Below are 12,735 nucleotides of genomic sequence, written 5' to 3'. Positions count from 1 at the left end.
ATTTCGAGACCAGAACGGTACAAGTGTAAATGACAACAATTAGCACGAAGCAGAGGAAACAAGAAGCGATATTTTGTATAAATATCGTCGTCAGTGTAGGATGATATTTCCTTTGACGTAAAGTTGTTTTGAAAATTGTACGTGAAGGATTAAAATTGGTCAAAATGAAGTTGTTCAATTTTTGTTGCTGTATTTCTAGTATTGTATTTCTAGTATTTAATTAATAGACATTAGAATTTATTTTTAGACATTTTGTGTACAAATATAGAAATAATTTCTTCCGTAGAGTGTTTATTGTGAAACTTACTAATTTATCATTTACAATGTGGTTTCTCTGATCGCATATCTATTACGATTAATAAATTATACGAGCTTATTCATTTAATATCGTGTATTAAAAAAGAAGAAAACGCAAGGAAATAAACGCTCGATACAATACTCGATAGAACTTTCCAAACGTATCCAATTATATTCATGCGATGTTCTCGAGCAGCAGATTTACGTATCAAGCGAAATTCGGAAAATCCGCTACGTAAAATGTAAAACGTGATATTTCAACAGCAATTACTGACAATTTTTTAAATTAACGCGTCGATGTAGAAAAAATTATACAAATTGGACGAAAAACGTATAAACGATGGGCTGCGCGCGACACACCGTTCAATTTCGTGTCATCAATTAAGAATCGATCAATTAAATCCGTATGATTATGAGAATAATCTGGATCAAAAGGCTTTCGATAACAACGAATATGGAAATGAATTTTTGCGACGTGCTCGTACAATATTCTTATTAAACGTTTCATAATTAATACGTAGGTATCTGTTTGTTTACGATGTTATGAAAAATCGATCGATATGGTTTGTTGTAATCGCGCGATCGCAAACACGAAACAACTTGTTAAAGGACGAATTTTCCATGTGTGCATTACGCTCGAACTGTCAATGCTTCCCATTGTTACTTGATAATAATACGAACACCAATTATTTTAGAAATGCATCGCGCGCGCGCGCGTACGTTCGTTGTGTAACGAACACAACGCGTAATTTTGATGCCATGCAAAGGTGGCGCGTTGTTATTACGAAATTTAATGATATTACGTTTGTATCGCATTGATGAGCCGATCTAAATTGCAATTGGTCATCGTTCGCTGTTGTTCGTCGATGCTCGTTACATTAACGTTCCTATAGCCACGCTCCATTATTGGCCGGGTAATTTGTTCGAGATCCATATCATCGTGTCAAGTGATAAGTACTATCGATCTTGGACGGCCCCGATAATTTATAATACACTGGAGACGGCGAAAAAAGTAGATGCAAGTTAAATTTTGAACAGAACGAGGTAAGGTTATTCGAGTCGAGTCAAGTTTCCTATAATCGATATTATTTGCTATATGTGTTTCATTAATGTTCATATACCATTGTTTCCAAATAATTGGCTAAAGTGTGCGGATATTTATGAGCCTTGTTGTATCTACTTTTTCTGAGTCAGATCGATAATATTGATTTCCAGGTTAATTTGGTAAAGGGTATTTTTGTTGTCCTACTGAGAGATAATAATCGAAAAATAGATAAAAAGAATTGGCAGAAAATCAATTCTCACGGCAAGAAATATATACGTTTTAAATGGATTCGCCTGGATACGGTTTCATACGACTCGATTTGCGAGAAACGTTTTTCAACTATTTTCGAAAAGATTTGACAGCGGTTGTATTATTTCTGGCATTTGTTAACACATCTATACGTAAAGTTACTGTTTTAATTTTATGTTAATTATTGATTTTGAACGATAATATTGCATTTATACGTAACGAATAATATTACATAATAATAAAATTCGTTCGTTATTTTAACGATCTTTTATAAATAACATGAAATACCTAATATTAATTCTATATTTCCTTTCCCGTGCTGTATTTCATTTATTAAAATATCTAATTAAAATCTTGATGACATCAAAGGCGCATGGAATATTTAACATTTTTGCACTTTAATTACGTTCAATCAATTTTACAGCGTTTGAATTAGTTTAGACCAATTCCTGCAAATGGAACTTTAAATAAATTCTTTCTCTTTTCTGTCGTATAAATCATAACAATGAGAACTGAAGGGAAGTTCAACAATTTCAGATTAAAGTCTGATTTCAAGTGGAATGTGATACAAACGCACAGAAATGTGCGTAAAATGTACAATACGTACAAGATGACTTGATAACAAAGTAGATGAGTCAATCGCAATTGGATGATAAAACCTGTTAATTGTGGAAAACTAACAAATATTATCTACAGAATTGTACAAGTCTTGTGTGCAGAATTCGATTTGCACGAAACTTAATGTTTCTCTGGCTTTCTATAAATACACGAAATATCGACAACGCAGGAGACAAATTAACTCGCGTTTCTCTCATTTTCCATACGAATATTCCGATGCGCTATAGATCAAGTGATTCTTTGATAAGTAACTTATTACTTCCAAGACATTAACTGCTTGGGTGACGAGTTGACTCCACGAAACTTAATTTGCTCCCCAATTAACAAGTTAAACTGGCGTTTGAGCTTCGCGCAAATAGCAAAACACGAGATATCCTCACAAGGTACGCCATTAGCGTTGTCTGTTCTGGCCGACGAAGAAACAACGAGACCAGTTTGTTAAAAAGTACGACCGGTCACGCGACGATATCGCATCTGGCTGGTCCCTGCGGGGCGAGCAACGTTTGACGCCACGGTGCGGGATTTCGTGGGGATGGGCACAGCGGATTTTGCAATTATTTATAACGAGGAAACTTTTGGAACAGCCGCAGCCTGGCAATCGGTCCGTTAATTGCACGAGATAATTATTGTTAAACGCCGCGCGCGTGACAAAGGATGATTCCGCTGTCATCGGAGGCTCAAACTAATTCGCCGTGTTCGCTGGAGGACGATCACTGGCTGAACTCGTCAAACTTTTCACCTTTTACCGTGCCACTCGCCCAACTGTGTTCGTTTGTTAATTTTTCACCAGAGAATTTCAATGAATATGGAACGAGTCGGATTACCGGAGAAATCAATCTTCCGCTGGCTTGGAAACTTGAACGTCCGACTATAGACTGTTTCATTATTGGCCTTTGACTGCGGATTTGAGGGAGAGAAATTGTAGATATAATTTATTGGATTAAAAAATGTTGGTCTTTAAAATATTTCATTTCTGCGAGTAAATGAAAATTGATGCACAGCGTGTTATTCGTATAGAAGCAAAACAGATCATTTCTTGTAATATTGATTGCATCATGCTATTAGAATAAGTTATTTTCTTAAAAGTTAACAATTTTTGCCGGAATTAATTCTCTTGCGAATTCCTCGAATGCTTAATATATATATAATATTTTTAATATAAATATTATAAGGTTATACTATAATTGAATTTCCAACTAATTTTATTCTATTTCTAAATAAGCAATATTAAAAATAAGGAAACTGGTTATCAATAAATCTCAAAACTGAAAAAAAGAAAAAAAGGGAACTAATTAAATATCGCAATTATCTTTGTCATTTGGTCCTAGATTGAAATTCACTGGAAAGGTTACAACCTATTCTCGTTGCACGATTTCACGAAAATCCCCATCGTGCGTGAAATTCGATCATTCTTCCCCCGTGGCCGATAAACAAGCCAGCCCTCGAGTGCAGCTCGTTTTCAAACCGGCACGCAATCCATGTTCGAGTGCACTTAATCCGAATTGTGCACCTCGGGACAGACAACTCGAATACGTCGAATGTCAATGTTAGTTACCCTTCTTCTCGCTGTGGAATAGAGCTTGTAAGCGTGGAGTGGGCGCAAATTAGGAAACAATTTCATTAGCTGTCCAATGGGCGGCGCGCTAGCTGCATTGTTCGTGGCCTACGGCTCGATCAGTCGATTGATCGAAACGAAAGAGTGGTCGAAAGATACTTGCATTGTGGCGGTGAAAAAACGTGCAAAAGGGATCGTAACCGATTCAACGAAGCTTCAGCGTTGAATGTAAAGTAATTTTAGTGAGAGGATGAAAAGAAAGAAGGGGATGGGGTGGTAACGTTGAGCCATCAACTGATTGCGACAGGATGGCGCTGTCTCACCTTGCCGAGGAACAGCTTCAGTTCGGTGCAATTAAGCGAATCTATAGAAAAGAGAATTAAAGACAATGTCATTCCAAACTATTGCCTTCTCCTGTTAGAAAAGTTATTTCTTTTTCTGTCGGAAGAAGGATTTTCTGGCCGAATAAAATTCATCGATGAGAAATATTTTCTGATTTCAATCGAAAATTGAAAATAATTTTACAAAAGTAATAACTTTACAAAAGTATTAAGTTTAAGTATTAATTTTACAAAAGTAATAGCAAAAAGTATAAAAGAATTAACGAATTGAAGGTAAGATCAGCCTTTATACGACGCTTAGCAAAGGGGAGAAAGGAAAAAAGAAAGATGAAAGAAGATCTGAGCTGTCTGAAAGGCAATGGCAGTAGAAGCAGCGGCACTCAGTTGAAATGTTTTCGAGTTACCAGCGGCACTTGAAGCCTTAATTTAATAGTCGGCGGCCTGTTCTTTTCCAAACGAAGGGGGTGGATACACTTGAGCGGCGATCCACCGTCGTCCTTGGATCTGCTTACAAAGCAATCTCTCCATCTGGGAAAGTCCAAAGGGAACGCCACCTAATCTAATCTCCGTTACGACGATGCCGAGTCCAAATCGAAGTTGGCAGAGCCTTCGGTATCCGGTTTTCTCCCAGTCTCTAAAGGAGCCCGATGGTGAAGCTGGGCAGTAACCAATCTTTATCTTGATTATGCAGCGCCAACGCCGGAGGAGCCAATCTCTAGCCGAACAGCCTGCCAAATAAGGTCGTAAAGAGGCCGAATCTATCGATCACCGTTTCAAACTGCAAATTCGGCGCAGCTGATTTGCAATGGAGATCGGAGTAGCACCGAGAACGCCGACGATGCGTCCCCGTCCACCGAATAAGCAGCTAAGAAAAGAAACTCGACTTTGTATCGTTCGCGACGAAAAACCAACCAACCGTCTGATTATTCTCGACACTTCGTGGTGAATTTTAAAAACCGTGAACGGATAGCGTCCAATGAAAATTCAATAAGATTCGTTAGAGAAAGAAGTGGTCATTATTTGATCGATAGTCAATTAAGAGATTGATCCAATTCCAGGTTATTCGGTCAATTTATTTTGTTGCAGAGTTTCCTTCTCGTTTGGAGCTTAAAAGTTTCAGCAATACTTCAAACTTTTTTCTTACCTTTTTCTCCGTTTTAGAATATAATACATCAATTTTTAATTGCAGTTTGGATTTATCAAATTTTCACAGTATTCGCAAACGTGCTCAGATCCGAAACTACATTATACCTTTCACTTTACCTACTTTACGCTCACCTTGTAAGACCTAGGAAACGAATACATTACAAAATTATGCAACATGGTATGAAGTTTTCTTGACTTGGTGACTAGCAATTCGACGGAATTTCGTTGAACTTTGTAACCTAGAAATTCTGAAACTGAATAAAGCCGACGAAATTCCGCGCATTCGAACAACAAGTTTGCCGATCGATCGACTCGAACGACGTACCAAGGATTCTTCCGAGTTCCAGATATTTTCAGGTTACGAGGATACACCTACGTATACACAATTCGGCTCGAAGTTAATATCGTAAAAGATATCGAGTCGTCTTTGTTGGCTGCAGAGATTTTGCAAGGTCGTACGATTGAATCGTCAGCAGAACCTGCAACAAATGGGCGAACAGTTAGCAGAACGATCGGCGCAACTACGATTGGTCATCGAGCTGTGATATATGCGTCGCCGACGTCTGTAAATGTCCATAAATTGTTTTCGCTCCGTCGCGTTGTAAATAAAGCGAACTTTGTGAATTTTTTTTAGCCACAAATTCGCATCGCCAACGATAGGATTAATGGCGATATTAGAAAGTTTATTGACGATCCGTTTCACCGTGACGATACGATATCGAAATAATTATTTTACTGTCTTTGATTTATTATTATTGTCATGATATTATGTCGAGGGCTCGAAAAGTGTTTGATAAAATATTAATCTACAGTCTCGTTCGAAAGATTCGAACATCCTTTTTTTAGACGAAACGAATATTCTCGCACATTTTCCCGAGAAGACCGAATATTACAATTGATATCTTTCATTCCAAAATATCAACTGAAAAATCTTGGAACTTTAGTTGAAGAATTAAAATCGTTAAAATTGTTAATGTCGATTTAAGATCAGGGTAGCGTCGAATATCTTGAGTTGAAAAGTATTCGATAGATGCAGGCCATCGATCGAATTCCATTCGCTATGTGCAATCACGTTACTACAAAGTAACGATAGTAGTTGCACAATGCAATAAGATTCATGATTTCATTGTACTTAGAAACCTCTAGTCTCCACGAAGTTTTTAGACATTTAGTCTGGTCACGCACTAGGTGACTCGAATTGCACGATTGCCGAAGCGTTTGTTCACAAAACACTGTACGCGGTAAAAGCGTCAAATATCGATTTACAAATGTAACCAAATTTATCGTTCTTCGATCGGTCTTCCGGTTTCCATTAAAAAAATGTCTTCAATAGCGTACCGCCATTACGTCATGTCTCTGAATTAACTATCTACGTTTTTACCTGCGAATCTGAAAAGACAACGGGCAAACGATTTCATTACGAGCTCGAGAAAGTGTGAAAGGTCTCCACGCCACGGAAGCCTTGTGGTCGCGCGGATGAAAGTGGAATCGGCGGAAATGCTCGCAAGCCCCGTGACGGAACAATCGAACCGTGGATATTTAAGTGTCACCGGTTGCGACGTGATCATCAGTCGGATGGTCGCATCGAAACCGGATCGAGATGCTGCGTGTCGCGTTTCCTGCCGCTATTCTGCTATTCTTGCTTCAACAGACATGTCTCGCTCGGGAATTGAGCTCCATTCGCGATCGTCGAGATGTCCAAACGGAAGACAGCGACGCGTTACGATCGGTAGTCTCTGTCAGTCCAGTTCCAAGCTTAAACGTGGACGAATCGAAGCAGGATCTCGCCATGGCTGCCTCTGGTCATCAAGGTCATCATCACGAGTCTGGAGGAGGACAAAGTCATCAGGCTGATCATCACGAAGAACATGGCGAGGAAGGTGAGAAGGGATACAAGAGTCATCATCATCACGATAAGAGTGACAAAGGTGAGCACGATAAACATCATCATTCCGGTCATCACGAAGAACACGGTGGCCAGAAGAAAGGACACCATGATGAACACGAGAAATACGGAGAACATCACGAGGGTGAGAAAGGACACAAGGGTGGAAAGTTTGGAGAGAAAAAGGGTCACAAGAAAGGTCACAAAACGAAAGGGTATCATAACAAGTTTCACAAGGACGAATATCATAAAGAACATAAGTTTTACGATGATTATCATAAGGGTGGCCATCATAAAAAGCATGGTGACTTTTATGGACACCATGAGAAGAAGGAAGGAGAGCATAAGAAAGGTGGTCATCAGCATGCTGGGTATCACGAGGATCATCATGGTAAGAAGGGTCATCATGATAAGGGTCACCTGGACGAGGAACATAAAGGTCATCATGGGAAACACGGACACGATGAACATTATAGCCATCATGATTCTTATGGAAAGAAGGGTGACCAGCATTCTGGGAAGAAATACGGATACAGCAAAGGACACAAAGGTTAAAAGATGCAACGCTCTGAGTTGGAAAACGGTTCTGGATACTTTTGTTCCAAGAATTTCGTTGTTCTGTTTCTAGCTTACAATTAAAACTGTATGTTTGTTATACTGTATTGTTGTGAATTGATGATTGAGAAACTGCGATTGGCCTTGCTTCGCGTTTCACCGAATTGTTATTACTTTGTTAACAAAGAGAAATAATAAATTAATATTTTTATACAACGTCCCAATGTATTTACTAAAATAATTTCGTCCCAAGATGTTTGTCAGCTACATATTAAAATTAGTAGAGTTGTTTCTTGAAAAATTACGTCAAGAAACAAAATCAAGGAAATATATCAGTATACTAAACAAATTGAAATTAATATGTAAGAAGAATTAATATGTAAGAGTAAAAATATGTTGCAAAAATGCAGTTAAGATTTTCTGACTATCTGTTCATATTTTGTAAAAAGAAAGACATGTTATATCGTTATACCTATAGCCATATGTGCTTTTAATTAGAAAAACGAAAATTAATCATTGTCGCTGGTAAATAGAGGAAAGCTTTATGCGTTAAGGAGTTAAACGTTACATTAGGTCTGTATAGTCGTTATTCACGCCACTCGTTATTTACGCTGAAAGCGTTTAATATCTGAAATATTTCACAGGCGTCAGTTTTAAGTTCTTCGAAAGTGACGGCGAAATAATGTATCGTGGAACGATATATATCATGGCCGGTATTGTGTAAATACATTATGTAAATAGACGCGCGAATATAGTGGCTGCAAGCACGAGAAAAAACACCGATATAGCGTGCCGCGTTGCTCTCTTTTCACTTTCCCTGCGGTGCTCTGCAAATAAGTTTCTTCGAGGCACATATTTGTCTCATAATATCGCCATTAATCAAACTGAAACGCGGCGTATACCTTTCTTGCCGAATTTTCGATGAAATTTTCATCGTTCGTTCGCTCGATCGAATGAAAAACTTTCCGCGCGTCGGATTCCGTTTCAATGGCCTTGCCAATTAAAACCAAATTGGCTCAACATTTTATACGAAATTCCATTATACGTTAATATTCATGCTTTGTTATACGATATTTCTCAGAATTGTTATATGAACATCTCTGTTCGAATACAACGATATTAATCGCATACAGATGAGGTGATTGATCGAAAGGATTCTTCCCTTCGTTACCCAGCGATATTCCCACTAGCGTGCGTTCGTTACATGTACCGCGGCGGCTGGCGCGTGCATGTTCTTCCGAGAATTCGGCGGAAGAAGCGTAAGGATATGGATGACACATTGGGCACGTCGATGTCGCGCTTTCACGGCGTAGCGCTTTGTATCGCGAAGCTGCTGGAAGGTTCCGTGGCACGTGCCGCCACACAGGCATCTACACAGGTCACACTCATTACTGCATAGAGAGTGGGGTTCAAAAACTCTTCAGGGGCCATGGGTCACTAAGTCAGTCACTAAGTCTGAGAATAACTAGCCAGCTATCAACATTCCACAACACTCACTTATATTTCCTGTAATTTTCGTTTAATGAATGTTGGAATACAACGATATCAATCGCATGCAGATAAGGTGGTTGATCGTATGGATTCTTCCTTTCGTTGTCCAACGCTATCCCCACTAGTGCGCGTTCGTGAGATGTACCATGGCGGCTAGCACGTGCATGCTCTTTCGAGAATTTGGCGGAAGAAGCTTAAGGATACGGATGGAACATTCTCGATGGGCACGTCGAGAAGCTACTAGAAGGTTCTGTAGCACATGTGACGCCACACAGGCACTCACACAGGTCACACTCATTACTGCACACAGAGTGGAGTTCTAAACCTTTTTAAGGGCCATGGGTCACTAAGCAAGTTAGTCTGTGAACAACTAGCCAACTGTCAACATTCATAACGCTTACTTGTATTTTACTTGTAACTTTGTTTAATAAAAATCATAAAGTATTGTTTCAATACACACATTGTGTCTTCCACACAGTTTATTAATCTTAATTTCAAGATTAAATTCTAACAATGAATATTACATAATATTATTTCAACATAAACATTGTGTCTTCCACAGATTATTAATCTTAATTTCGAGATTAAATTCTAACAATCTCCATATATTTGACAGCACGTAATTCGATTATAAAGTTACAGATGTCGGAAATGCGTTGATTTTATATTTTATAATCGTTGTTATAGAATGTTACGACACGATAAAGCTCGCTTTTCCAAATTATCACGCGATAGTGAAATTGCGGCTTTATAAAAGTTCATAAACGCGTTCATGTTTACGAGGATAATTCAAAAGGTGGAATACGAGGATTTGTTTCATCCTCTAAATAGAATGACAAGTATTATACTTTTGATGCTTGAGGATCAGGATTTCTCTCTGTTTACCCATCCAGCAGTCTGTTGCATATAATCCCACGCCTTCGAAAAGTTTATTTACACGAGGCAACGGATTTGTAACGCAACGAGAAACGCGTGGCCGCGTTTGCACACTGTCATCGGTGGTGTGTGCTCTGGCAAGGAAGCGCCTACGGTAATAACGAGAACGAAAAACAATGTGTTCGGCGCGAAATTGGAGCTGCAATCGAAAAAAGCACACCAATCCCGTGTGCAGTCCGTCCGGGATTTTAATCAAACGCGATTGCGTTCGTCTGTAATCCGGACAATTTCGCTATTTATGCGAGCGCGTCCCCAATACGGTGGGAAATTGTTTCGTGTAATGCAATAAAGGCCTTTCCATCACGAATCGTTCATGCACACTCGAAAAATTTAATTCAAACCTGTCGCTAGTTCAAACGACCGACGAAACGAACACGTAGCTTGCCAATTAAATCGTATCGTAAGAAAATTTCATTGCTTTTCTACGAGATATGAGGTACTTTCGGCGTAAAAAATTCACCGATTGGCTTGTATTTTTTAACGAATAATACCCCCAAACACTCAATATGTCGAAACAAAATATAATTATTTAATCGTAGAAATGTATCTCCCGATTTTAGTATTTATAATCACAAAGTTAATACATAAAATTCAATTATATTGTTGCCATTTGAGATAACAGTTACGTCGATTTTATTTTTCGATGTAATAGGTTTGTAACATTCACTGATCATACTACGTTCTCGTGGCCCATAAGCTGGCAATTTAGAAACATTCTATTACATTTAACGAAACCGTGTGTTCGTTAATATCCAATATATATAAATCATAAAAATTTTGATAATATACGATAGATGTTACAAAGAAAATATAATGGAATTTGCAATACTAATATCAGTAACAAATAGTCTAGAAGGATGTACAGAGTCGCGAAAACTTATGTGTCCATCGTACGTTAAATATTGTTATTATTATAGCTATGAAATGCCGTGACTAAGTTTTAAAAATATAAAGTTATGTTATACATGATATCGCTAACATCCCTATACTTGAAGTAATATCAAAGTCCATTAAAAAGGAGGTCTGTTAATCGATCGTGCGGGAGTATACCGTAAGTTCCGCGTTACACAACAGCACAATAGATATCCTGCGACGATTATCGATCACTCGGACTTCATCTTATAAGAACATTCGCTTTTTAATTGCGCTATTTCGTTATGCACGTATTATCCATTGGCCAGATTTTCGAAATAATAAGAACGAACGCTCAAACAATGTAAGCTTATACGAAGCACTTTAATCCAAGTGGCTTATATCATAAAAACCTTTCTTCCGCAGTCTTATCGTGCAATTTTCAATAGAGAAAGAGGGGAATTGCAACTACACGAATCGTTTATTATTTTATATTTTACTGATTTCTGAACATTTTATCAAAGAATTCCCGATTAATACGCAATTATTTTGTTATTGCATCTATTACCTTACGTCGAAAATTTGTATTTCTCATAACTTTCGTCCCATCTCTTTCGAATATCGTATTTCGCAATTGTAAGCAGAATCAGAGCTACTATATTTTTCCATTGAAATAAAAATTATATTTTAGATTATTTAATTGAGATCCGACAGGACATACACGAAGTTTACTTTTAAAAGAGACAATGAAAATCATCTGGTAATGTTGATTTTTCGAAATTGATTCGATACTCGCGAACCTTCGCCGGATATTGCAAATGTATTTTAATTTCTGAATTTTTCGTTACCGATTCAATTTTTCTCGAAGTAAAACAAACAAAATTCTTGCACTCTGGTTTACAAATGGAAACACGTGTATCTCCCTGTTTATCTTGCAAAATAGATGAAATTGAATGATTTGAGTTTCCACGAGAAAAATCAGTTATCGTATTTGCACGTAAAAATGATTCAAACTTCATGCTACACATCCGTACGTCTTCTCCGGAGACCTTATTTACGTATTCTGTTTCTGCGTGTTCGCGCTGCACTTAGAAACGCCAAAGAGGTTTCAAAATTCACGCCCGTCTTCGTACTAACGTCTTATTCAAAAGCAAACAGAATTCACATAGTAGAATATGTTTTACTATACAGTTACACTTTACTATACTGAAACACTACAACGCACGAATATCTTCTTGGTAATAATCAGACCTATGAAAATTTTATTTGAAATAAAAACAAAGAATTATAATTTGGAATAATGAGCCATTCTAACCTACTTTCATTTTTAAAATAATATAGAAAAGATCATTTTTTGTGTATTAAGACCGAATAATCTTCTCTTTCAATTAATAAAAATCTTCTCTTTTAATTAAATAAAATAACGAACAATTTGAATTTTAATAGTAATTTTCCAAATAATTCACTTAGATGGAAGATTTTAGAAACTAGAACCTGGAAAAAATACCGTAAAACGTTATAAGAACAACTTTGGAATCATTCTTGTGCCTAAACATAGGTTTAAGAGAAATACAAGATATAAGCAAGTGAATATTTAAATTTAAAGTATAAATATATAAAAATAAATAGAACAACTTGTGAAGAAATCAATTTAGTGTCTTGTACAGTTGGTTCATTTTTTAGAAGAAACTTTCATCTCGAAGATCAATCACGTTTCTTACGTTTGTCTCGGGCATACATAGTCAAAATTCGTAATCTTTTGAAT

General features: G+C 37.4%; 1 protein-coding gene across 1 annotated transcript; it reads left to right on the top strand.

The window, feature by feature from the left end:
* Positions 1-6,851: 6,851 nt before the first annotated feature.
* On the top strand, positions 6,852-7,691 carry LOC138189869 (histidine-rich glycoprotein). The gene has a single exon (XM_069132122.1). The coding sequence runs from the start codon at positions 6,852-6,854 to the stop codon at positions 7,689-7,691; it is 840 nt and encodes a 279-aa protein (XP_068988223.1).
* The last annotated feature ends 5,044 nt before the right edge of the window (positions 7,692-12,735 follow it).

The sequence above is a fragment of the Bombus flavifrons genome, chromosome 2, assembly GCF_040668555.2.
Source record: "Bombus flavifrons isolate JBK064 chromosome 2, iyBomFlav1_principal, whole genome shotgun sequence".
NCBI classification, from domain to species: domain Eukaryota; kingdom Metazoa; phylum Arthropoda; class Insecta; order Hymenoptera; family Apidae; genus Bombus; species Bombus flavifrons.
This window is presented reverse-complemented; position numbering and strand designations above follow the sequence as displayed.

What these genes read in the sequence shown, in the direction of transcription:
- LOC138189869 (XM_069132122.1), top strand. Translation starts at nt 6,852, where the DNA reads ATGCTGCGTGTCGCGTTTCCTGCCGCTATTCTGCTATTCTTGCTTCAA.